This window comes from Trichosurus vulpecula, chromosome 8 (assembly GCF_011100635.1).
Source record: "Trichosurus vulpecula isolate mTriVul1 chromosome 8, mTriVul1.pri, whole genome shotgun sequence".
Classification (NCBI taxonomy): domain Eukaryota; kingdom Metazoa; phylum Chordata; class Mammalia; order Diprotodontia; family Phalangeridae; genus Trichosurus; species Trichosurus vulpecula.
Window position 1 is genome coordinate 200,928,678 of NC_050580.1, and position 27,015 is coordinate 200,955,692.

A 27,015-nucleotide genomic window follows, 5' to 3' on the forward strand; every position below is an offset into this window, starting at 1 on the left:
CCCCCTTTCAATTCTGGTCACTAATGTAAAGAAGGAAGGGAAATGTATAATCCATTAAACTGGGCTGTTTAATCTGCAGATAACTGAAATTTGACTTGTTTGGTTAAGCCCATGCCTAGGGTATAGTTCACCTGGCTATTAAGATATAACCATAATAACAACAAAGCAGGGGTTGGGGCATAATTACGCTGACACATATCATCCCAAGGCAAACATTTTTCTAGCTCAAACTCTCCTGCCTCACAGCACGTCTTGCAAATAATGGGCAGTCAATAAATATTTGCTGATTAATTCATTATGGAAGAGACGGATGATTTTTCTTTCTTTCTTTCTCTCTTTTTCTTTCTGTCTTTCCTTCCTTCTTTGTCTTTCTTCTTTTATTTTTAAAATTTTATTTATTAAATTATCTAGCATTTATTTTGTCTTATTTCCACCTTCCCCCAAACAACAAAAGAAAAAAAAAGTAAATCCCTGTAACAAGTAAAACAAATAACCAAACTGGATGCCCAAAATATATACATATATATGTCTCAGTCTGCACTCTGAGTACAACACCCCTGCCAGGAGCTGGGTAAGTTGCTTGGGTAATCTTGACTGGTCAATGAATTGATGAATCTGTATTTTCTAATAATAGCTCACATTTATACAGTACGTTAAGGTTTGCGAAGCACCTTAGAAATATTATCTCATTTGATCCATCGTTACAAAAACCCTGGGAGGTGGGTGCTATTATTGTCCCCAGCGGTACAGGTGAGGAAACTGAGGAAAGTTTAAGTGACTTGCCCAGGGGTACTAAGTGTTTAAGGCTGATTTGAGATCAGGGTCCACTGGACCATCTACTTGATTCGTTTTTTTAAAATTCTGGTGGGCATTACGCCGGGATTTAATATAGTTGCAGAACTTGGTATAATTATGAAGAAATTACGGAAAAACAAACAAAAAAAGCGAATCAGTAGCATCCTGAGACTTGACTTCCCCTGCCAAACAGTACAGACATGCAATCAGTCAGCCCTACAGAAAAGAAAAAAGAGAAGAAAAATGAAAACATTAACAAGAAACTGGAGTTCTGCCTAAGAGAACCCATCGGTCCCGCTCTTTTATAAAGGGGCTGGGGGGTGGTGTCTTCTACCACGCTGCCCCCTCGGCATTCTTCAGCCAGAGGCGGGGCCTCCTGACGTCCGGGGGAGTGAGTGTTGCCCAGTTAGGGGCGGGACCTGGTGACGTCCGGCGAAGTTTGGGTGGCCCGGTAAGGGGCGGGGCGGGACGAGAACGGATACTCTGCCCCGGAGTCTCTATCTCCGCCAGTCACTTACGCTCGCGCTCCAAAAAGGGGGTCCCTCCAACTCTGTACGCTGGGCCCGTCCAGTGCTGGGTCGATGAGCCCAGCGCAAACTCGTTTGGAGCTCGGACGGTGCTTTTGTTAAGTGGACTCCACTCAAAGAGTTGTGGGCTGTTTACCCTGGTTCCATCTCTCTCGCAGCTGCTGGTGCGGCGCCGCGCCCCCACCCCCGACCTCTAGGGGCTGGAGCCCTGGCACCCCGGGGGCCTCAGGCTGGGTGTCTGTCTCCAAAAGTTGCTCACACGCCGCCTCCAGTCCCGCACGCTGGGGCCGCCGAGGCTCCTCTCCACTCGGGAGTCGCGATGCCCCTGGGACACATCATGCACCTGGATCTGGAGAAGATCGCCCTCGAGTACATCGTGCCCTGCCTGCATGACATCGGCTTCTGCTACCTGGACAATTTCCTGGGCGAGGTGGTAGGCGACTGCGTTCTGGAGCGCGTGAAGCAACTGCACTGTAACGGGGACCTGCAGGACGGGCAGCTGGCTGGACCCCGCTCCGGGATCTCCAAGAGGCACTTGCGGGGAGATCAGATAACCTGGATCGGGGGCAACGAGGAAGGCTGCGAAGCCATCAACTTCCTCTTGTCCCTGATCGACCGGCTGGTTTTGTACTGTGGAAGCCGCCTGGGCAAATACTATGTCAAAGAAAGGTCCAAGGTAAGGGCGCTGTTAATTTCAATTGGGGACTGGGAAGAGCGGCGCCCTGACCGATCCCAAAGTTAAGCACACCACTCACTGTTTGCAAGAAACTTTCCTCCTGCCCCCAAACTGTAATACAAAAAAGACTAGGTTAAAAAAAATACAAAAATACTGGTTTGGGTTAAAACCTTGGACCATCGCTCCTTTAGCTGACGCTTAATTTTAAATGAATTAACCCCCCGGATAGTGCGGTGCAGGAGAACGAACGCTGGATTTGGAAATCTAATCCCGATTTCTCGGGCAAGATGTTTTTCTAGCTGTCGTCCGAGGTCTTTTCCTGTTCTAAAGTTGTGTTCAGCAGCCCTGCCTTTGAATGAACCTCTTTGATTGCTGGTAAAACACTAATCAACTTTTGTTCCTCTGTATTTTGGTGATAATTTGATACTGAGAACCAATGGATTAGGTAGGAGAAGAGGTTAGTATTAGGGACGTCTTAGTGATTTCGGAATAGGTGTAACTTTGTTATTATTGTGTAGCAATCCCATAGTCCCTTACCTGTTGCTCAGGTGTCCCTCCAAATTTAATGTCTTTGAGGACCCACAATTGTGATTTTTTTTTTGAAAGACGTCAGTTTGTTGAGTTTGTTGGACTCAATTCTAGTGCAAGGTGTAAGCTCTTTCCCTCCCTCTGTTTCAGTATGTGCGTTTGGCCCTTTGACCCCAAGGCACGGGGTCAAATTAGTTGAGCTAATTTGTTGGTCTTCAAGATCATTTCTTGCTTCAGCCAAGCCCTTCTGTAGCAGTAAATAGATGGTGAAATCCACCCAAATAACTAACTAATTGATCATGAGAGAGTAGTCTAGGACTTTTGGAAAGAAAAGAGGTTTCGGTTCTCTTATCCCTCAAGAGACTCCCTTGATGGCAATTTCTTAGATATGTTTACAGCGTATATTGGCAGCATCTCTGCAGAGGTGAGAAGTTACCTTTATTGTAGTACATACGCTGTTCATCTGCAGACTCGAGGGGTTTGAGGGCAATCTGTCTTCAGGTGTTTATTGGTCCAGCCCAGGTTGTTTCCGGTAGCAGCTCCAAGTGACTCTCCATTTTCCTTTATCGTAAGTGAGGCTGAAGGGTAGATGAGCATAAGTAACATTTAAAAGCTTGAGGTGCACAGAGGAAAGCAAACTGGCCATCAGGTACAAGGAGAACAGTCACCTAGGTATTATTTAGGGGGGAAATAGAGTATTTCACAATTCAATATTGATTCTGTGATAAAACAAGCCACCACCATTCCATTTGGCCCATGAACTGAGATGAGTGCTGTTAAGACGAAAAATAAAGGACAAGTAGCAAAGATGTAGAATTGAGTTCTTGGAGAAGTGAAGGAGGGAGGGAAAAAGGGACAAGTATTAATTAATTAAGTGCTTACTATGTGCCAGCCATTGTGTTAAGTGCTTTACAACCATTTGGTTGTGGGGAGGGTTGGAATAGACTATATACTTTCTGTATCCCTGAGCAAACTAGAACATTTTTTTAGGAGTTCAAATTCTTTGAAGGCAAAAACGACCCTTAAACATCTGCTTTTAACTTAGGGAAGATTACATTACCTTCACAGAATTCTTGAAGTCTATCAATAGGCATTTCTTAAGCACTCAGTGAGTCATTTTAATTAATCAAGATACTAGACTTTCTGGTCCTATTTTGAAGGACACTAAAGATGCCTAAAGTTCTTTCAAACCAAGATTGTACAAAGTTTGAAATAAATGCTTCTTGTTGCTACCTCCCCTTCCCCCTAAAGAAAAAATAGCTTTGAGGTAGTGAAGAGTAAGTAACTATGAAGGAGACCCATCATCACATATAAACCTCTCCAAGTTCTAGCTTCTTATGAGTACCAGCCTGGCCTACCTATAAATTTAGAGCTAGAAGGGACTGTAGATAATCCCTGACCAGCCCTTCCTTTTACAGAGAGGCTACTGTGACTTGCCTGAGTTCTCATAGTTACTACTTAAGTCAACAAGCATTTATTAAGTGTCTACTATGTATCAGGCACTATGCTAAGCACTGAGGGTATACCAAAATTGCCACCACCCCCCCCCCCAAGTAGCCAAACCCAGGTCCTGATTCAAACCAAGTGCATTTTCCACTGGACCACTCTGTTTTGCAAGGCCTGTCTTTCAACCCTAAAAGTTTAAGGGTAAGATTTCATTGGCAAGAGTTTGAAACTCATCCCGGGCAAGAAAAAGCTTATGGTTTCAGCAGAATTTGATGGTTTTATTAGTGTGATATCCTCCCACTATTGGAATAACTATTAAGTGTAATCCATCCAAAATGTAAGTGGATTATAAAGTCTTTACTGGATGGATCACTCAAATACTTGTCTTATCTGTCTTTGCACCCTCCTCTAATTGCCGGCCCCCCCCCATGCTTTCACACTCACCTATCCCACCCCACCCAGTGCTGCACCACTTAGTGAAAGTAGATGTTTGTTGAATGAATGCTTTTTGAAATTGAAGCAAGGGAATTTGATACTGATGTCCATTCTAAGAAGTGGGTTTTAGGAGGAGATCTCTCACTGGGAAGACTGCCTTTTTCTAGAATCTAGATTCTCATCTGTTGTCCTAATACATAGTTCCTTATTCTCTAAATGTATGATTAATAGAAAAAGTAAGGAAAACTATTCCCAAACCAATTAAAATGTGTATATATTCACACTTTAAGTGAAAAGCTGGATCAGAAGAGAAAGTCTGACAGAGATAGGGTCATATAAAGAAAGCTCTTTAGCTCTTTTGGGTTAGAGGGATAGAGGTGGCCATTCAGCTCCTCATTTAGTAAATTTTGGTAGAAAGAAATCCATTTTCTTTCTAGGAATTTTCTTAACTTTGCCTGTTTGTCTTCCTTCCCTGTCCTTTACTTATTTCCTTCAATCTGTCCAGTATGGAGAGTACTCTACCCTAGGCATGGAAACCTAATCAAACATAAAGCAGAATCTGCTACATTTATTTTTAGGTTTCCTACTGTTCTTAAGGCTGAGGTATATATTTATTCGTATGAGCACATGAATATACCTTTCTTATTTTTAATGTGTCTTGTGAGGGAGCAAGAGCCATCAAATTGTACGTTTGTCTAAACAAGTAAGTCAGCAGGCTGCAAAGCAGAAATATTGGTCAGACTTAAGTTGCTGAAGAAATAAAAGGCTGTTGAGATATTAAGGGAACCCTTCATTAAGTTACCTGGGCTGAATTGACCTTGGCAGTTGAACTTGTTGGAAACATTTTTTTAGGGTCTTAATTAAGGAGCCTTTGGGGAAACCTCCTGGTTGTAATTTCTTTGCAATGTGCAGCAGCATGGCGCCCCCTAACTTCAAGTGTGGTCCCTGCTCAGAGACCCTCCCTGTATTCATTTGCTCCCTCCTTTTTCAGGAATGTAGGAAATCTCCAAGACAAATATTGGTCACCACTTTCTCCTTTTACTTTACTGCATAAATCTTAGAGAACAGGGATTTATTTTCCACCGGGATTTTAATTTATAGAACCAGGAGTTCTCTTGCTCAGCAATAGTCAACAGCTAGTTAGATTTCTCACAGTAATTCAGCAGGTAAAAATGTCACCAACTCACAAAGAATGGGTATATAAATATGTGTGTGTATACACATACATACATATATATATGTTCTTATGTATATGTGTATATATATATCATATATGTTTTTGAACTTTAGGCCCAATTCTAATTTACATTTTCACTGATTGCCAAGCCTTTTCCTTAAACATCTGTAGAAACTGATTTTGAGTTCTTAGAAAACTCAAAGGCAAGAGATTTACTAGTGTCTCCCATTACTATTTTTAGAAAATCCACTTATTAACTGAGTTGATCACAAATAGCCTTTGCTGGATTAGCTCCAGACCATCATGTGTTTGAGGACATCTAGGAAGTAGCTTCCCCACCCCAAAGGGATTCTTGTGTGACCCAGCCAAACAATCTCTTAGGCAAACCTCTCCATTTCATCTTGAATTACTCTTGGAGAACAATTAAATTAAAAAGAAGCTTATAGAAAGTCAAAAAATAACAACACCCACCAATCCGGGTGTAGACTTTTGTGGATTTTGTTTCTGTGCTGATGAGTGGTCTTTCCTATCTAGCCTGGACCACTCCTTCGTGGGCCTTAGGGGAAGATTGAAGCCAGATATAATGGGGGCGGGGCAGGGGAGAGAGCTAATTTGCTTTTATTCTTGGGATCTGTGAATGTAGGCTCTCCTAGGTGTTGATAAGACGATCTTGTCGCCCAAACCTCTGTCTCTTAACCTGGATAAACAATCTAATTCACACGCCAGGAATAATGCCATTAATGTAGAGACTTTAAAGAAAAAGGTTTAGGTTAAAAACATTTGTACTTTCTTCAGATAGTATGTGTCACATCCTTATGCAAATACATCCTTGGGGCTGCCAATTTTAGTTTTTCTCGAGAAAGTGCTTTGATCCATCTGATCTCTGAAAAAGTCACAGTGTTGGCTTTTTGGAGGGTGACTTTTGGCATGGGAAGGCACTTAGAAACTTCGTATTTGTGAATTCTCAGTTCCAGTTGTAATGGACTGAGTAGCAGGGATAGAAGTAATTTTGAATGAGCACTTCCTTTAGAGAAAACCTGGGTTTGGTTTGGTTTTTTAACTTATACAATCTTGATCAAGTCTCTTTTTGTCTGCTGTGAATTGGGTTGAACTGTACTGGATCTTAGATTACCTTATATGCCATAAATAAATGACTTTTATAAGGTAATGCTCTGATATAAATGGCTGCATCTTGCCATTAAATGTTGAGATCTTTTAATTAATAGATATAAACCTTCCTCTAAAACCTTCAGTGGTTAGCACCTTGGTAGTCTAAAACAAAACAAAACAAATTTTTGGCTTTTGTGTGGAACACACCCAATTTGGAAGTTTCCATCTAGGGAAGCAAAGCATCTCTAGAAACCTATTTCACAGCCCTCTTTGCTTTATCCATTTGCAGTATTGAATTACCTTTCTAGGCTAGAAGTGTGTGTATATTATTTATTTCACTCTCTTGCCTAGTTTATAGCCATTTCCCTACATTCTGTGTTCAGTGAAGCTAGACCAGATGGCAGCAATTTGTTTATAGCTGCCAACTCTTGTCTTCTCCCTAGACTTAAAGAAATCTAATTTTATTAATTTCTCATATATTCTTTAATCTTCTTTCCCCTCTGGACCTGCTTAAGTTTTAGGAAAAGAAAACCTGTAGGCTTAGAAAAAGGATCTTGGAAATCCTGTATTCTACTCATTTAGACTTAACTAAGCTTCTTTTGCTTAAAGAAAAAATAAGTTTTAAGAAGGGTATTTAAGTAGCGGAAGGACGTGAGGTTGATAAGAGGCCAGTCCTTTTGGAAGTAAGCTGTATTGAGAAATCTTAGAAATGGGGAGGAACCCAAAATTGTCCAAATAGGTCATAAAGGACATAGAAAACAAATTAGCTAGGGTGGAGTAGTCTGTTTGGAATATTTGAGTACTATTTAAAATTTTTATTTATTTATTATTTTTATTCATTTATAAATTCATTTATTTATTTTGGGTGAATGAAGCTTTTGTTAAACACTTCACTTTTTATTAAGCACAGGGTTGAGTATCACAAATAGAAAAATAAGACAGTTCTTGATTTAAGGAGTTTATATTCTAATGGAGGAGACAATATAAATGGAAGGTTTTTAGCGGCAACTCCCTTGGGAAAGTCCCTTATGGTGCAGTGTCAAAACAGATGGCTAATGCCTTTTCTTTAATGTAATTTTTGTTTGGAATATTTGAAATAATTTTCATCCCTTCGTTCATATGAGTCCTTAAAATGGTAGCCACTCATGGGATCATCAATTTAGACTTTAAGCGGATCTTGAAGGCTATTAAACTATTGAGTCCAGCTCCCTCATTTTGCAGGTGAGGAAACTAAGGCATAGAGGTTGTGACTTGACAGAGCCAAACAGAGCTAGTGAAATATCTAAGATAGGACCCTTTCTGACGCCAAGGTCAAACTTTTAACCCTTTCATCACCTAGGTACTTCCAGCCATCTGGTCCCTCTAATCACCTGTATATTCAACTTTTCCCTGTGTTCTTTATCTTATTTTTCACTCCACCCCCCGCTCCCGCCTCTCCATTCTTCGCCTTTCCTCTGGTGAAGTGAATCTTTTCAACTCTGACCCCTTTTTTGGAATTGATGGTGGCCATTTCAAATCTGCTCTGCACCTTTCTGTATTTTCCCCATTTGACGGCCATATCTTACACTGTTAACATAGAATGGGATTTGTATAAACATGAATCCTTAAGTATCTTTTAATCAGTCAACAAGCCTTTATTTAGGACATCAGCAACATGGTACCCTTGAGTCTTTTAACTTTTAAAAGGTTACTCAATTCTCTTTCCTATGAGGATTGGGGTGGACGGTGCTGTTGGAATATTTTTAAACTGTATACATATAAAGTGGGGTGTGTGTTTGGGTGGGGTAAGGGGTGGGAGTAGGGCTTCATGCTAACTACTAGAGATACAAATATGAAACCATTGCTGAATTCAAGGAGCATAGGAAATTACATGCACATGACTTAAAACGTTTGGGACATCCTGGACTTTGAGAACTGTATTTCAGTATATTTGGTTTCCTTTGTATTCTGTATTTTGTTTTGTGTATTTAAATACATTCAGAGAGAAGAGGTTCAACTGTTGGTCAAAAGGATCCATGACAAAAAAAAAAAAGACAAGAATTCCAGATATTAGATGTTGTTAGAAGGTGGCACTTGCAGTGCCTGGGAAGAAATCCAAGGGATACCAAGCCCTGGAGGACTGAACATTTTTCTTGCTTTGGGGTCCCACAGTTCTGATCATGGAATTGCCTCCTCCCTTTGACTGCAACACCTAGGCTGGTCCCAAGCACTTTATTCCCTGACCATCTACTCACCATTGACCTTGTACTTGTACCCCTTGACAGTTCTGGAGCCATGTACCAACAAGGCAATAAACACAACATCAATGATAGTTGTGAATATGCCTATGTAGTTCTGTATCACAAAATATAAGAGACTCTCAGTATAGAAGGTAGAAGAAGTAAACAATTTATTGACACCAGATAACCAAATCCCATAACAATAAGTCCAACCCATCCAAGCAACAACCAACTCCTAAAACAAGTAAGCCCACTTTATCATAACCTAAAACACAATATCACAGCATGGAGCCTTGCCATCCAATAACCTTCCACCCCCCTGCTGGGACCTTGCCACCAACAATCACTCACAGCCCAGCACATGTCTGCTCTCACCCTCAGCACTAACTGCTCTTTCTCTGTTTCCTGTGACACACTTTCCTTTTCTTCTCAGCAATCTCTTCCCACCACATGTGATGGATTCCTGTGATGTGAGCACGTCACATGGTCTATTAATGGATGGGAAAGATCTTCAAATCTAAATTGTCATTACAAGCCATAATCAAATCAATACTGTCCTCCCTCCTAGAAAAGGTTTGCCAGTCTCCTCTATGGGCCACCATCTCTATAACTTGACAACCAGAAGACAAGCCCTTCCTGCTACTTATTCCCCCTTAAGTGATGGTATGTGTTATCTTCCTCTATTGGTACCTTAGCTCTTTGAGGAAAAAGAATTTTTTTTTCCTTTTGTTTTTCTTTCTCTAGTGCTTAGCTTCTGTGCTTGGCTCACTTCATGGTGCTGTTCAATCCTGTCTGACTTCACTGACCCTCAGGCCATAGCAAGCCAGGCCCTTCAACTATTTCTAAGTCTGTCCAAGTTCATGTTCTGTTTCACTATCTATTTCATCTGAGTGCTAAATAGATGCTTTTTCATTCATTCAAGGTAAGAGTGAGTGGAGGTATCACCTGTAAATAGGCAGTGATTGAGGAGAATGGTAGACTGCCTCCTTAGTATCCATCTATGAATTAGGCTGTATAAATAGATGAGTCAATGGAAGGGGATAATTTGTAGGAAGATGACAGGTTGTGAGACTTAAATGCCAGAGCACTTTATATTTGATTCTAGTGGTAATAGGGAGCCATTGAAGTTTATTGGGGGGTGGCAGTGATATTGTCAGAAGCTTATAGTATAAACCCTATGGCAATATATTTTACAAGTGATGGTTTGGTTTGGAGGCCCCTAGCTATGCTACTCAGTACTAGCTTTGCCACTGACTCACCTTTGTGACTCTAGGTAAATCAATTAACTTTCTGGTCTTAGCTACTGAAGATTAAAAAGTAGTTTGCACAGGTGATTGTCTGCAAAGGTGGCTTTTGTTTCAGTAGGCTTATGAATTCTTCCATAGCAGCATGAGTTGCAATTAGTTGACAATGAGATCTGTTACATATTTCTTCAGTAGTAGTACAGTAGCTATCATTTTTCTTTCTCTAGCTCTAATCACATGCTATATTCTGGCATAATAGTGGGTTCAGATCTGTTCTCCTGGGCAACTGCCAGGGTGCCCAGTGTGGAGTTGAGTCTACAGCCACTGGAACTGTAAATACCGAAGACAAGTCATTTTTATGATATCCAGCTAAGGAATTCAGTTTTGGCAGAGATCCAAAGAGCCAGTGATTTGGCATAGATTCAGAGTTGATGTTTTATATCTGTGTTAGTCAAGCAAGATTAGTTAGCTTGGTTAATTATACATAGAATTTGTTGGATTTTTTTTTTTTTACCTTGTCTTATCTTGTTATTTACATGGTTGAGAGTTTTTGGTTGTTCTTTCTGTAAATGTGTGATCTCATATAAATGTGAATTCACACCCTCCTCTCTTCCCGCCTCCAACTTTTTTTTTTTTTTTTGGCAAGGTACAGACTATAATAAACTATGGATTTCTTGAATAAATATTCAGCAAACATATATTGAATGTACTTTAAATATGAAGCAATGTGAATACAACTCTAATGTCTTGTCCTAAAATGGAACCATTTGAAAGCTGTGTTGTTTTATTATCATTTTGGTCATGACTTATGATTCTATCTGTGTGGAGACCTTCCAGTCGTAGTGATTTTCCTGGGTCATTGAGAAATTCAGTGACTTGGTGTCACAGCTGGTCTATGTCAGAGACTGAACTTGAACCCTGGTATTTCTAGCCCTCTGTTTAAAGTGCTTTTTGGAATGTTACACATTATAGAAAATTCAAATTTAATGATTAATATTTTTCAAGATGTAGATCAGTGTTTCATTTGCAAAAACCTTTCACACTTATTCAGAATGAGACTAAGTAGGGTAATAAACATGATATAATACAATAAATATTTCCATTTGCTTTGAATAAGTTTATGCATAAAATTCAATATACGTAATTTGAAAAGGTATCTTTTGCCAAAAAAAAAAACCCCAGATGGGATAACAAAGAGTTGAACACAACTGAACAACAACAAATTACAAAAGAGGGGAAGGAAATAAGCATTTATTAGCATGTATGTGCTACTTACTATGTACCAGGCATAGTACTAAGCTTTGGGGATATAAATATAAATAGTACCTTCCCCTCCAGGAGTTTACATTTTAAAGGAGGGAGACATCATATAAAAAGGAGTCAGATGCTTGTGAAAGAGGAAGTGGGGGTGTGCATCTAGGGTGGAGATTCACCATGATAAGAGGATAGCCCGTGAAGAGTTGAAGAAGAAATCTGGAGTAGAGAATTCTGGGTAATACGTTGATATTAGGTGATCTTTTGAATGAATGAACCTCTTTCTGAATTACTGTGCAGAGAATTACTATGTAGGGAATTTGCACGTCCTGCTGAGCAGTCTACAGTAGAATCTGGTGTTTTAACTGAATAAACAAAGATTATGCTGCTGGAACTCTTCCCATGACAAACACGATATACCTAATCATACCTGGTGTGATCAATATCCAGAAAATTGAATATTCATATGATCAAATTCCAGTTCATCTGTATTTCAATAGCTACCTTTCCTTTTCTTTTAACAATTGTACTAACACTCCTCCTTTGCAATTCCTTGGGAAATAGCGATTCATTGTAGGAATAGTGGTGGGAAAAGACTAAATTTTATCTGCTCATCAAATTATCAATCAACGAAAAGCATTTACTAAGTAATAATAACTAGCATTTATATAATAGTTCTTTAAAGTTTGTCCTCATAGCAACCCCGGGAGGTAGGTGCTGTTGTTATCCCGATTTTGCACATAAGGAAACTGAGGCAAACAGAGTTAAATTCTTCCCCAGGGTCACAGTGCTAGTAAGTGCCTAAGGCAGAATTTGAACTCAGGTATTCCTGATTCCAGATGCAGTAGCTCAGTCTACTTTACCCCCTAACTCCCAACACCATTTAACTCTACATGGGGAATGTTTGGGAGGAGGGTAGAGTTAAACAGCCAAACGTTTGAGGCATTCAAGAAGCTCAGAATTTTGGTAATATTTGTCTCTGGGGCAGATAAAACTAGCACTTTAGCCATAATTTTTTAAAATCATAAAATAATCCTTGGTGTGTGTTGAATGAAAGAGATCTTTTCACAGGTCTCTTCCCTACAAAGAATCTCAAGTAAATTTTTTGTATGTAAAGTGTCCAAAACTCCACTATTTGGGATGACAGTTGTCATCATTGTTTCAGTATATCATTGACAATTTTTTTACAGGATCTGTTTGGAGCCTCCCAACAACCTATAGGTGCTATCCCCATTTTATAGATAGGGAAACTGAAACTCAGAGTAAGTGAAGTGACTTGCTTATGGTCTCAGAGCTATTGTGGGGATTTGAACTCAAGTCTCTCTTGTCTCCAGATCCAGAGGTCTTACTGCTACCTGTATCCAAACAGAAGACTAGTAGAGAACTGTGGTATTAGAGGGTCTTAGAGAGCTTGGGGAGGCAGCCAAGGGTAGGATAGTGAAGATAGGTTATATATAATTAATAAATTATATATCGGCTTCAGGATCTGGATGAGCTGGGTTCAAGTCCTGCTTATGAAACATACTGACTGTGTGGCCCTGGTCACAACACTTAACCACTCTGTGAGCTCAGGGCCACTCTGTATTGCAGAGCAGTTGCTAGTCTGCATTGGTGGCAGGAGTGTCCTTATAGGAAGTTCCTCACATCTGTAAAATCACAGGTCTGGTTTAAAAAGCAAAGGAAAACAAAACTCAGTTACTTTGGATTTATATTTTTTAAAAAAATTAAATGTGCAAATTAAGTGATTAAAATGTCTATGCCCTTTGAACTACAGACTTGATTACTAGACTTATATACCCTAAGGGAAGCCATCAATAAGAACAAAGTCCCCACAAAGTCCACAATTTTGTAGCAGCACGTTTTGTGATAGCAAAGAATTGGAAACAAAGCAGATGCCCATCAGTTGGGGAATGGCTATACAAATTGTGGTACATGAATGTAACGGAGTGTCACTGTGCTATAAGAAATGATATATGATAAATACAGAGGAGCATAGAAAGATCTATATGAACTGACGCAGAGTGAAGGAAGCAGAGCCAAGAAAACAATATACACAATCACTAAACAATGTAAATGGAAAGAACAAATCACATGCCAAAAAAAATCAAAAGTGAATAATAAAATTATAAAGGTCAAGCAGGATTGGAATGAATACATGAGAAGACACCCCCAATCTACCCCTTCGTGGAGGGGGGAAGTCCACAGCTGTTATACATTGCATATGTTTTCAGACTTTTTCAATATATCCAACAGTTGTGCTGACTTTTTTTTGCTTTCCAAAAAAAAAAAATACTGCCTGTTATATGGGATGGCTCTCTGGAAGAGGAAGAAGGAAGGAAACTTGGTAAGAAACAGAAGATCAATTTAAAAAAAAAACTGAAGCAAAAAATTTAGAATAATCTCTATTTTTCAAGTTGGCAAATTTTAGATGCATTCCCTCATCTGGCAAACAGGTGGTTAGACTAGATTATCTTCTAAACCAAAGATTATAGATTTCTCTCCTGTTTTAAGTATATTAAGTCAAGTCTTTTGAATGCTAAGGTCTGCTAAGGATAATCAATAGGACTGGAGTACTCACTTCAGTTACATTCCTAGAACAAACGTACATACCAATCTTCCGGAGTTTCAGACTACATTAGCCTTGACATACATGACAGTAATCCTCAGAGGTAAAACCCAAGACTTAAGATAACAATACTAGAAAAAGACTTGAAAAGTTCCTGCCAGGTTTGTAATCCAGAGATGAAGGGAGCCAAAGAAGCTTCTTTATTATATAGCAATTCTCTAACTTTTTGGTTTGAAACCCCTTTATAATTTTAAAAATAATTGAGGGCCCCAAAGAGCTTTTGTTGTCTATCAGTATTTACTATATCTGAAATTAAAAGTCTTAGTACTATTAGGAAAATAATTTTGACTTCACAGAGCCCACTTTGAGAACCTGCTGCTCTAGATCATTTAGAACTTTCTTTAACATGCTTCCCAATATTTAACTAACTCAGTTAGATAATTGTCCTTTCTCCTTACTGTTGTGAGATGAGATATTTAGACGAGTGAATGCTTCAATTAAATTTGATGCATTTGCTTAATGGTGAAAAAGTTGCTGAGAAATAGAAGGCTGAAGAACAATTTTGTGGTCAATTCTAAGAGTCCACTAGCTAGCAGGACAAGCAGTTCAAACCTCTTTAATCTCCTTGATCATATCCTGTTTAAAAATCTGTCATGATTAATTAAAGTACTAATATACTTTGAGTGGAAATTGTCAGCATTAAACATACAGCTGGTCCTTGAACTTAGTATTAGCTGTACTGATAAAATTGAATTAATCAGAAGAATGATGCTACCAAGGCCAAAAGTCTGGGATTGCGTTCTCCCTGTGTGATTCCATAGAGAAAACCAGTTTGACTCCATAGCTTTAGCTAACCCTGACCAACAACCTTCATCAAAGCCCCACTCTTGGCTGTTGCTGCTGTGTTTATGCATTTCAGTCATGTGCCACCCTTTGTGACCCCATTTGGAGTTTTCTTGGCAGAGATACTGGAGTGGTTTGCCATTTGCTTCTCCAGCTCATTTTTTACAGATATGAGGAACTGAGGCAAACAAGGTTAAGTGGCTTGCTCAGGATCAGACAGCTAGTAAGTGTTTGAGGTCAGATTTGAACTCAGGAAGATGAGTCTTCCTCATTCCAAGCCCACTGTGCTATCTACCATGCCACCCAGCTGCCCTATAATCCTGGCTAACAACCTTGCAATTATATGTTGATAGTCACAAGGGAGAATAGTTGAAAGTAAAGGCATAGCTCAGTTCAGGTCAGCAGACATTTATTTTGTGCCAGTGTGTTCAGAGCATAGGGATATAAATGGGAAAAAAACAACATTGCCCCTGCCCTACCAAACATTTATAGTCTTCTAAGGTGGTACCCTTAGTACACAGGTCAGTATAATTCTAGGCTAGACAATGACGGGACTAAAGAGAGATCCTGACAAATGTTCTTGGAAAATTTCAGGACATGAGAGAACCTTAAGTTAGAGCAGGGATGTCAGGTGGAAAAGAGATCAAAGAAAGCCTTCATGGAGCAGGTGGCACTTGGACTGACTCTAGAGGGAAGCCAAATAGTTTATTAGGTGAAGAGAAATGAGTGCATTCCAGGCATGGGGTTGTTGGTTGAGAACAAACCTGAAACCTAAAAAAGGTTTTCAGAAAGAATTTCATTAAGTTGGTTTGGCATAGGAGAGAGCTGGAAAAAGTAATGGCTGGCTTCCCCACCCCTCTCTCCTCCCCCAAGTCTCTGTAAGTTTTACATTACATAGAGCTCAAACAAAGGGTATAAGGAATGTTCTATAGATGGGTAGTGTCTGAAAGGGGTAAGAGCACATAAATTGCCACACAAGGTAGGCAGTTTCTAGATAAGGCACTATTTGAGATGTATACCAACAGGTAAGTATTAACCTTCAATAAAATTTGGCCTACCTCAAAACACAAGCTTTGGGTGGGGTCCTAACCATTCCTTGAAGTAATGTCAGGCTTCCCCTGGAGTGTCTCTGGGATCAGCATGACTTTCATGACCTGGGTTAAATAATATCTCACTACATTAGTCTAGGTTCAAACAATATAATAAATACTATTTCCCTAACAATATTATATTATAAAGGTTTTATGATATTATGAAGTCTTAATAAACACTTAATAAAGTTTTATTATTATATTATAATTATTTATTATAATAAAGACTTGATGTAATATATTAATAATATAATAGATATGTATGTATAGTACTATGCTAATAATATAATTTATTATAATAAAGACTTAATAAAGTTTTATTATTATATTATAATTATTTATTATAATAAAGTTTTATTTATTACAAATATTGTATTATAACGTTTTTCCCACAGGGTACAGCCCATGCAAATGTGGAGAGGTGGGAGATGGCATTTTGAGTTCAAGAAACAGTTAGACTCCATTTGGCTGCAATACAGAGTAGAGGGAGGGAAGCGGGGTACAATCAAGCTAATAAGGCAGATTGGAGCTGGCTTAAAGAGGATGCTGAATGCCAGGCTAAGGAGTTTCCATCTTTTTAGGCTTTAGGATAAAATATTCTGAAATTTCTTAAGCAGGGGGATATCATGGCTTGATTTTTGTATTAGGAAGATTATTCTTGACAGTTATATGAAAGCTGGACTGGAGACAGAAGGGATTGGAGGCTGAGAGACCACTTAAAACATTCTTACTTACCAACAATATTCTTACTTACAATCATACTTAAAATATTTGAGGCAAAAAAAGGCATTTGAGGATGTGTACAGGGGTGTTGGCATTATAAAAAGAGGTTATGGAGTGCAGCGCATAGGACTTGTCCTTGGGACATATGTGTGTGTAATGGGGAGAAGGATAGGGAGGAAAGGTAAGACAAAAGTTAAGCTTATACTTCTTTCTAATTCATTTAATAATCATTCGACTAGCTAATATTATGTATGTGCTAAGGTCTGAAGAGTTTGTCTGGTATAGAGGAAAGTACTTTTGCTTTTATTTACTAGCTGTATGACTTTAGGAAGCTTTCTGAACCTCAGTCTCTTCATCTTTCAAAGGGGAACACTATATTATCCACCACTTCCTTTGGCACCAACTCAGACTTGAATACCCATGTTGATAACTTTTTTTTTTTTAAAACATCCTAATCATTTCCTAAGTTCTTTAAAAGTCCTTCACTCATGGTGCAATGGACGTACCTGCTGGAAGGAAGCCTCAAGTTCATACTCTGCCTTACTTAGTTGCTATGAAACTCTAGACCAGCTACCCAACCTTTCTGTGTCTCAGTGTCCTTATCTACAAAATGATGACTTGATAAGGTCCTTTCCAGCTCTCTATCTGTGTCACTATGATCTCCTGTTTCCTCCATCTCCACTCTACAGCAACTAACTGCCCATCATGGTGGTTTCACCTTCGCTCTCAACATTGTCACCATCTATGAAAGCTCTCCTACCTTAAAAGGCCCTAAACTCTGGTTCTACTGGTTCTGCCTTTCCCAATGCCTTAGTTCTCCCACATGCCTATCTTTTAATATCAGTGGTTTGTCAATCCACCTTTGGCCTTATTTCCTTCTCAACTATAAGTAAAGTCAGTGATTTCTTATAATCTCTACCCTTGAAACCTTGGATGCCCTGGCCTTCTACTGTCTCTGATCCTGCTTCTGAGCTGCAGGACATGTTAAAGGCCATTTGGACACCAGGTGTCTAATCTTAACCGTGCTTTCATGAAAGGCTTTTTATTCATTTTCTTAAAACTCTTACCACATTCTCTGTTCCAAAAATTCTTTTCTCTAATCCCTAAATCTCTCTTCCTTTGCCTTCTGACATATAACCTTCTTGTACTCTGACATCTCTCTCTCTCTCTCTCTCTCTCTCTCTTTCTGTCTGTCTAGATAGATAGATAGAGAGATAGATAACCTCTTCTACTTTATTGAAGGAGCAGTTGGGTGGCACAGTGGATTGAACTCTGGGCTTGAAATAAGAAAGACTGGTCTTCATGAGTTCAAATCCAGCCTCAGGCACTTACTAGCTGTGTAACCCTGGGTAAATCACTTCATCCTGTTTGCCTCAGTTTCCTCACCTGTAAAATGAGCTGTAGAAGGAAATGGCAAATCACTCCAGTATCTTTGCTAAGAAAACCCCAAATGGGATCACAGAGAGTCTAACAGGACTGAATTGTAAACATTTATTGAGGTCATCTGATATGAATTTCTTCAACTCTTCTTCCACTTCTTTAAAGAGGCACTTATTAAGTCAATAAGCATTTGTTAAGTGTCTACCATGTGGTTGATAGAGTTTAAGCCTGAAAATGGTTTCACCTCCCTCTTATTCCTTTGGTTTGCTTCTTGTGAAGGGTAGCACTTCTGGCATATCTTACACCATCTTCTAACTATCCACGATTGCCCTCAACCCTGTCTTTGAATCCTTCCCTCTCTATTCATTCACTTTTCTTCTGTCTACAATCATGTTGCTCTTTTTCCTGCTCTCTAAAAACAAATAAATCAAAACAAGGACAAACTCTTACCTTTCCTATTAAGTCTTCCAGCTATCATCATACTGACCTTCTCCCCTTTCAATGCCAAATTGCTGGAAAGAGTAATCTGTCACTGCCTTCACTTCTTAACCGCCCATTTCCAACTTTACTGAAATACTTTCTTCAAGGTTAACTAGGGACCTTATCAGTAAAACATAAGAGCCTTTTTTGGGAGGGGACCATCATCCATTATGTTTGTGTGGCATTTCACATTGTTGTCTACCTTCTTTCTTGATGCCTATCTCTCCTGTCCTTGATTTCCATGACGCTTCATTTCTGTAGTTTTTTTACCTTTCTGACCAGTCTTTGGAACATAGATTTTAGAGTTGGAAGGGACCTTGGGCAACTAGGTAGCACAGTGGCTAGAGCACCAGGCCTTGAGTCTGGAAGGTTCCTCTTCCTGAGTTCAAATCTGACCTTAGACACTTACTAACTGTGTGACCCTGGACACTTCAGTTTTCCCAATCTATAAAATGAGGTAGAAATGGAAATGGCAAACCAATCCAATATCTCTGCCAAGAAAACCTCAAATGGGGTCATCAAGAAAAATCAATTGAACATTAAAAGAGGCCTTGAAGGCCATCTAATACAACCTAAACATTTTACAGATAAGAAAAACTAAGGTCGAAGAAGTAACTTGCCCCAAGTCATGTGGTAGCAAGGATTTGAACCTATTTTCTCTAAATTTAAGGCTCTTTCTATACCCATGCTGTTTCCTTGTTCTCTTTCAGCTCATTAAACAGTTCCTGTCCCCCAACAGTTCTGTCCTTGGGGCCTTTTCAATCCCTTTTTTGGTCCCCAATTCTCATGCCTTCAGGTACCATTTCTATGCAGATTGATGACTCCCAAATCAATAGCTCTACTCTGAATCTTTCCCCAGGGCTTCCAGTATTTCATTTCCAACTGCCTTCTTTTCCACATTTGTAAATCAAAGCCATTATCATCTCCCCAAACCGGCTCAGCCTCCCACCTTCTCTATCCATGTTGATGGCATCACTTTCTCAATTCCTAAACTCATAATTTCAACTTCGTGACTCATCGGTTGGTGATTTTTCACCCTAAGCAAAAGTATTTAATGAAATAGAATGTTTAGGAAAACAGATCTTTGGCTTTGGAGTCTGAGTACCTAGATTCAAATACTTCCTTTGATGCTTGTTGCTACCTCTGTGACCCTGGACAAATAACCTGGGTCTCTGGGCCTCAATGTCCTTATCTTGGATGAAGGGGTTGGACTAGATGACCTCTGTGGACCCTTCCTGCCTGACATCAATAATCCTATCATTCAGATATTTTGTGCCTACTCTGTCATAAATACACATTGCACAAATGGGAGGAGCCAGGACACGCATATAGAAAGGCAGCTCATAACACCAATGCACCGGTGCTACCAGTCTGTCCTGGCTATTCTTTGACTTTCTGTCTAATTGAATTTCCTCTCTCTTCTCTCAAATCCAATGAATTGCCAAGATCTGCCTATTCTAATGTGGTAATATTTCATCCACTGAATCCCTTCCACTTAAAATACCCTCTTTTGGTTTTTCCTGTTTGGTTTCACTTAGGTTTTCACTTCAACTATTGTAATAAATAGCAGCCTAATCTTCTTATCTTTTGGCCTGATCTTTGTTCCCTTTCTGCATACTACTTTCCAGCCAAAGTTAGACTGTATCTATCGCTCTCCTCTTCTCTTGCTATTCCCTATGCTTACAATGTCTCCTTCCTGCCTCTTCCCCTTCCCTGACATCTTTTATCTGTTGAAATCCATCATTGTAAGACCCATTTCAGGTACCATTTCCTCTATGAATCTCCCGACTTCAATGTTTCAGTTTAAATTGCCTTTCATTTTGGGATAATTCAGGTACATGTCTTTCCTCTTGCCTCTCAACATAACACCTTATTTTGACACATATCCAACAGGTAGAGCTTGAACTCTCTCTCTGTAAGTCACAAGTGTCTTTTCCTTAAAGTACATCAGCCCTGGAAAAATTGAAATTATAAGTAAGATTTTTTCCCAAGCTATTTTTATGTTTCATCCTTAGAGGTTTCATCCTTAGAATGGCTTAAGTGTTACATATGTCCTGTGTCAAATTAGACATGTACCATACCATGTGTCTAATTTCTCACCCTTAATGCTCTAAGGGAAGGACAACTAGCTTTTCTTTTTGAATGCATGAACGGGACTAATTTATTAGACGTTTCTATCAGTAGCCTCTTATTTTAAATTCCCAGAGTAATTTGTCCTTCATCCAAGATTTTACTGACCTTGCACCAAACTCAGAATCAGCCTTTCACCCAGGTCAACAGGAAGAGTCACTGAAGGGTTGAAAGTTTTATAGACTTCCTTCCCACAGGACAAGGAATCCGAAAGAGCTGAATACAGCAACCAGCTCTCCCTGAGGAGAGTCAATAGAAACAGAGAAAATAGCCCTAGGTTTGGAGCGAAAGGAACTGGGTGTAAGGCACATTTCTTCCAGCTTATCACCTGTGTGACCTTAGGCAAATCCTTTAACTGCTCTAGCTTCAGTTTCCTCCTTTATTATTGTTGTTCATCCTTCATTCTAGTAGAGGACCCATGACGTTTGTAAGTGAGAAGGTGGACTAACTGACCTCTAAATCTGTGACATCAACCCATTAGGCATTTTCAGTTTATCTTCAGGACTTGGTCACTGTGCAGACAAGTACAAAGTCAATTTTAAGAAAATTGCACAGTGGAGAGGCCAGGAAGTTGGTGACAATAATAACACTTATTCACACTTGAAGGTTTGCAAAGGGCTTTCCTCACCACAACACTGAGAAATACAACTATCATTTCCATTTTGCAAATGAGGAAAATGAAGACCCCCAAGAGTCACTTACAGTGTTCACACAGTTACTTAGAGAAAGCCATTTTCCCAATTGAGGAAGCCACTACTTATTCTAAAATGCCAATGTACATATTTTGAGAATTTTACTGTCTCATTTAGGCAGGTGATATTAATGAAGGCCCTAGGTCAGGTCATTTATGCCTTGTAACAAGAGTTAAACTGTTTAATGTTAGATGCTTTTGGTATAGTAAATAGATTGTTTGAGAAACCCAGATACTGAACTTGCTAAGACTAATTAGAAAATACTCCTTCATGGGTTAAGAATTAGAGTTGCAGCTTCTTCTCTGTTCTAGGCTTGGCATATGCCATCAAGACACATCCTTTTTAATCTTGGGTTTTTTAATATGCATAGTGAAAAAAGACACTTTTGAATAGGAAAAGGGACAATAGGAAAGGGATGATAGGCATTTAACATCAAGGACACAGAGTAAACGTAGCTTTTTAAAAAATATTTAGGGTTCCAGTTTCTTAATTCTTAAAGTTATTTTATGGTGATAAATTTGGATAGTATTTATGGGAGTTACCAATTAATAAACATTATTTAGAAGTATTTAATAACTAGCCTCAGTTACCCCATTTGTAAAATAAGTTAGATCGTGATGACTTTTGAAACCTATTCCATTTTGAAAGAAGCTGTGAAACTGATAAGAAGCTATATTTAATTAGCAAGCCTTGGGAATCACCAATAAATGGAGCTATCTATCCATTAGTTGGTGATTCCCAACTCCTGTTAATTACATTGCTGTCACAGTGCACTTCCAGGAGTTAAAGGATTAATTTCAGAGGGAAATTCGGCATGTACTAATCCTACTTTTTTAAAAAGACTTTAGTTTAAAAAAAAGTAGCTTTTTGGTTTTGTTTTTTATAGTATACATTAGTTTATTATTTTTTAAGGTATTTTCACTCCTTTCGGGAACAAGTTTGGTATTTGTTTAAGTTTCACTTGTGAAATTGTTTTTAACAAGTTGTCTTGAAGAAAGGCAGAATGGCATAGAGCCATCTTCAGAGTTCCAAAGACTATGGGTTCAAGTCTCATCTGTGACAGCTTGGTGGCTTAATTTCTCTGTGCCCTCACACAAATCTCTGGAATTGCCAAGTTTCTGAATAATTGTTGGTCTGTATCAGCAGAGAGAGTTTCCTCACTGGGAGCTAAGTTCAGACCAAAAAAAATGGTAACTCGAAGGACCCTCTAAGTAGCCTGAGAGAGACATCAGAAAATCGTCTTGTGCTGGGTCAATTTCTTGGTTTTTTTGATTTCTCTGTAACTAGGGGAGGAATCCAGAAGGATGTGGCGACATCCCTAATTTCAATGTAACTCAAAGCTGGGGAAACCCAGAGTCGACAGGCTTTCAAGAATATAAGGAATCCTAGATGAGGTGGATGACAGCGTTAATGGACTGTTGACTGTGAGAGGGGGCAGGTGAAAACCAAACTGAGGAGTCTGTGGAGACTGCCTCAGTCCTCCCCATCCCCCAACAGTTTCTCTCTGCTGTGTTCTCTGGAACGAAGTTGGGTGTTTGATTGCTGATACCCTCACGCACTGCACGTAGCCCTGTCATTAAGCCATCACCCAGCTGGCGGGGAGCCAGGCCTCCGTGGCGAAGGGGCTGACTTCCTAAACCAAAACAGCTTTTATTGATAAATCGATATTGCAGCGGCTGTTTACAGTTGCTAATTGGTGGGCTGTAGCTGAAACTCCTCCTAGGAAAGTAATTAACCAGAATCTGAAAGTCATGACAATGGCCTCTTAAATTCCTGGTCTCCTGTGGTTTCTTTGAAAGGTTTGGGGGGTGGGGGTGGGGTAGGGTGAGGAAGAGTTAAGGAGTGGGGAGGGCTTTGGGGCCGAATGAAAGGAATCCCCCGAGCCTCGTCTTAAACTTGGAAAAAACTGAATGCAAAGTTCTGTAGCCCTGAGGCTTGGGATGCTACTAAACCCCAGACCAAAGTTCATGGTAGAGTCAAGGTCCTGAAAAATGTCAACTCTGAGACACAAGTGTTAGAATAAATTGGGAGGAGGTCATGGGAGCAGTAGTGGCTTAGCCAAAACATTCCTCTGTCTTCCCAACACATTCATCTCTAGTGCCAAGAAGAGGCCAGCCGATCCAGTACCTTCAGAGTGTTTGGAAGTCCCAATTAGACAAAAGTGACTTGCAGATTTCCATTTTGATTTTCTCACTTGCCTCTATCCTTTATACTGAAACCCAATTATTGTAGTTGACGGATGATGTTGCTGTTTTTAAGGGGGATATTGTCGATCTGGTTTCGGGAGGGAAGAGCAGGGACCCCTCCTTCATTTTTCCATCTGGATATACTGAAAGAAAATAAATGAACTTTTTGGGGGGGAATGTCTGAATTAAGATAAAAGAAGGAGGTGGAAATAGAGCTGGGCTTGGTTCAGTGTCTGTTTATCAGAAATTTTTGGTGGAATTGGTCCCAGAAAGTTTTTCCTTAGAGATTTGAAAGAAAAAAATTAAAGGTGGTTTTAATGCTCAGTTTAGGAGTGGAGGAAGAAGGGTGATGTGGGATATCACTGGGGGATTACAGTGAACATGACTCACCTGGAAGACATTTGGACCAAATGGGAGTGGATCTGCCCATGTGCTGGACTTGAATAATAGCATTAGGGTAACTTTTTTTCTTTCTGTTGTCACAAAAAGGCTAAGTAATTTACTTTAAAAAAAAACCCACAAAAATTAAAGAGGGTGGTGGTGGGGTTCAAGTAATTTATATCCCCAGTCAAAAAAGATTTTCTGTTTTGGAGGTAGGTGTTTTTTTCCTCTCCTTTCATTTGTTATATTGCTTTTCAGTAGGAGCAGTAATGAAAGTTTAAGCACCATACATATATGCTTTTCTTCTGAGCTTATACACTTTCTAAGAAGCATTGACACGTGGCTCTTTTGGTTTTCCTAACCTAGGTGGGTCAGGGGTGTGGTGGGAAGAAAAACATTGCATTTATGCAAGGCTCACATAGAGTTAATATTTACCACCCTCTTTGCTGAGGAGTACCTAACACCACTAGAGCAGTCATAAAACCCACAAATCTAAAAGCGTTTTAAAGGTTTACAAAGTACTTTTTAAAAACCACCATTTGGAGTTTTAGAGACCCTTGAGCATACCTTGCTTATCTTACAGGTGAGGAGATTGTTCCCCAGAGGGGTGAAGTGATACCAAGGTGACTTTGCTGACTGTTGTTCAGTCATTTCAGTTGTGTCCAACTCTTTGTAACTCTGTTTGGGGTTTTCTTGGCAAAGATACTGGAGTGATTGGCCATTTCCTTCTCTAGCTCATTTTACAGATGAGGAAATTGAGGCAAACAGGGTTAAGTGACTTGCCCAGGGTCACACAGCTAGGAAGTGTCTGAGGACAGATTTGAACTCATGAAGGTGAGTCTTCCTGACCCCAACCCTGGCACTCTATCCCCTGTACCACCAGACTACATTGACATTACTAACTAGTGGTCTCCTTGTATATTTGTCTTGTGGGTACTTCTATCCTTATTTAAATACCCAGAATTTACTAACAGAGTAGTGGGTTTTTATAAGCCCATATTCAGTGATTCTTCACTTTTCCTCCATTGCTTCCCATCTAGCTTACAATAACAGAATAATAGAACTACACAATCACCACCGAGTTCAACTCAGTAAACATTTACCAAGTTGTCCACCACACCCAGTGCTGGGCACAGCTGATCCAAAGGCCACAGCAATCTCTAATCTTTAGGATCTCCAGGAATTTTGTTCTTGGGGGAAAAGAGGGGAAGAAAGGAAGGTAGAGGGATAGAGTGGGGGAGGGCATATGATGCTGGTATTCACAAAAAGTAAATAGTAAATGATTAGTAAATGCTAAGAGAGAACTAACTAACAAGGGTGGTATGTGGGACAGGAAGGGAAAAGAGAATGAGAGTCAGAGACACCATCACATATCAACAGAGTGAAGAGACACAGAAAGAAAGAGACAAGAGACCCAGAGACACATATACATCTGAGGGAGAGAGCTGGAACCCCCCTGAGCTGAGCCTTGAAGGAAAATTCAAAGAGCCAGAGATGAGGAGATGATCTCTACTCTTAGTTAAGCCCCACTCTTTTCAAAAGTGAGCGTTCAAATGTCTGACCTAAAGCAGCTGTTTAGAGTTATGAGTAATCTTCATTAATTATCATGTTTATATTTTGGATTTTCATTTCGCTATGTATTGATTATGTATGGGAAGGGATGATCAGATGCCAGACAATTTTTGTGCCAGTTGCCTGCTATGTGAAATCTAAGAAACAATAATACTTCCCCACTAACCCTGCCCCAAATACTTGTATGCCTTACTAGCTTCTCTTAGTGTCTGTTTTGAAGGCACTCAAGAGAAAACATTGGATTCGTAAAAGGATTCTTGAAGCCCCACTCTTTGCAATGGGAACCTAGAGGGCAAGAAGAAACATTTTGTGTGTGTGTGTGTGTGTGTGTGTGTGTGTGTGTGTGTGTGTGTGTATATACATATATATATATATATATACACATATCTTTTCATTTTCCCTCTAGACCTAAGTTCTTTGCCCTTGCAAAGGATTTCCAGAGGTTATTTTTCATCCTTTTCCTCCCCTCTTGACATTAGTCAAATGGAAAATAACTGACATTAATATTTTGGTTTTATTTGCCATTAAAAGACCTTGCCTCTTTCAGGTCTTCTCATATTACACAGGGCATTTTGGTTACTTAATTAAAATTTTCTTTTAAAAGAGCCTCAGTACCTGGGCTAGTTAAAAACCAAGCTGTATGGGAAAAGATATATTGTAAACGTTTTAAGCATGGTGATGAAGAGAGGCTTAATTAGCTTTTCTTCCAAAATTGTCGTGTCCCATCTCTCCCTTTTCATTCCAGAGTCATTCCAGATGTTCCCAAACATCTTAGAATCAGTACCTTTCCAACACAAAAGTTTTGTGTCCATTTACATGCCCTTGACTTTGCACTGTCTGTGGTCCTCCATGCCTGAAATGCTCTTTCCCCTCACTTCACCTTGGAAATCCCTGGTTTCCTTCAAGAGTTAGTCTCAAGTGCCACCTTCTTCTGAGGCTTTTCCTGGTCCTCCCCAGCAGCTAATGCCCTTTCTCCCTAAGGTTATCTTCTATCTGTTTTGTATGACCCTTAGAGCTGGGGATGGGGGGAAGGAACTCCAAGCTGCTCCACAAACAACACGTCTCATCACTCAGCTCCAGGCATTCTCCCCGGCTGTCCCACATGCCTGGAATACTCTTCCTTCTCCATTCACAATACTGACCTCGACTGACCTTCCCAGCTTCCTTTAAGTCCCAGCTAAAATCCCACCTTCTACAGGAAGCCTTCCCCAACCTCTCTCAATTCCAGTACCTTCCCTCTGTCTATTATTTTCTATTTATCTTGTATATAGCTTACTTTGTCTATATTTGTTTGCGTGTTGTCTCCCCTATTCAATCGTAAGCTCTTTGAGGACTCCTTCTTCTGCCTCTGATTCCCCATCTCTTAGCACAGTGCCTGGCACATAAACACTTAATAAGTGTTTATTGATTTATTGAAGATGAAGCCACTAGTAGACAGTGCTACAAAGGATCTTGTAGCCTCATGTAAAAGGTGAAAACAAAGGGGTAGAAGAAATGTTGGCTGACAAGTTTGGGGGAAATCCGATAAAAGAGCAGAGGTCCCAAAGGGCACAGTTAAAT

At 39.7% G+C, this 27,015-nt stretch overlaps 1 protein-coding gene across 1 annotated transcript in view; it reads left to right on the plus strand.

The window, feature by feature from the left end:
* The first annotated feature begins 1,296 nt into the window (after positions 1–1,296).
* Positions 1,297–27,015, plus strand: part of EGLN3 (egl-9 family hypoxia inducible factor 3) — a 42,541-nt gene continuing 16,822 nt past the window's right edge. The window contains exon 1 of the mRNA XM_036736839.1: positions 1,297–1,998. Coding sequence (XP_036592734.1) covers positions 1,642–1,998 — 357 coding nt within the window. The 5' untranslated portion in view covers positions 1,297–1,641. The remainder of the gene's footprint in view (positions 1,999–27,015) is intronic.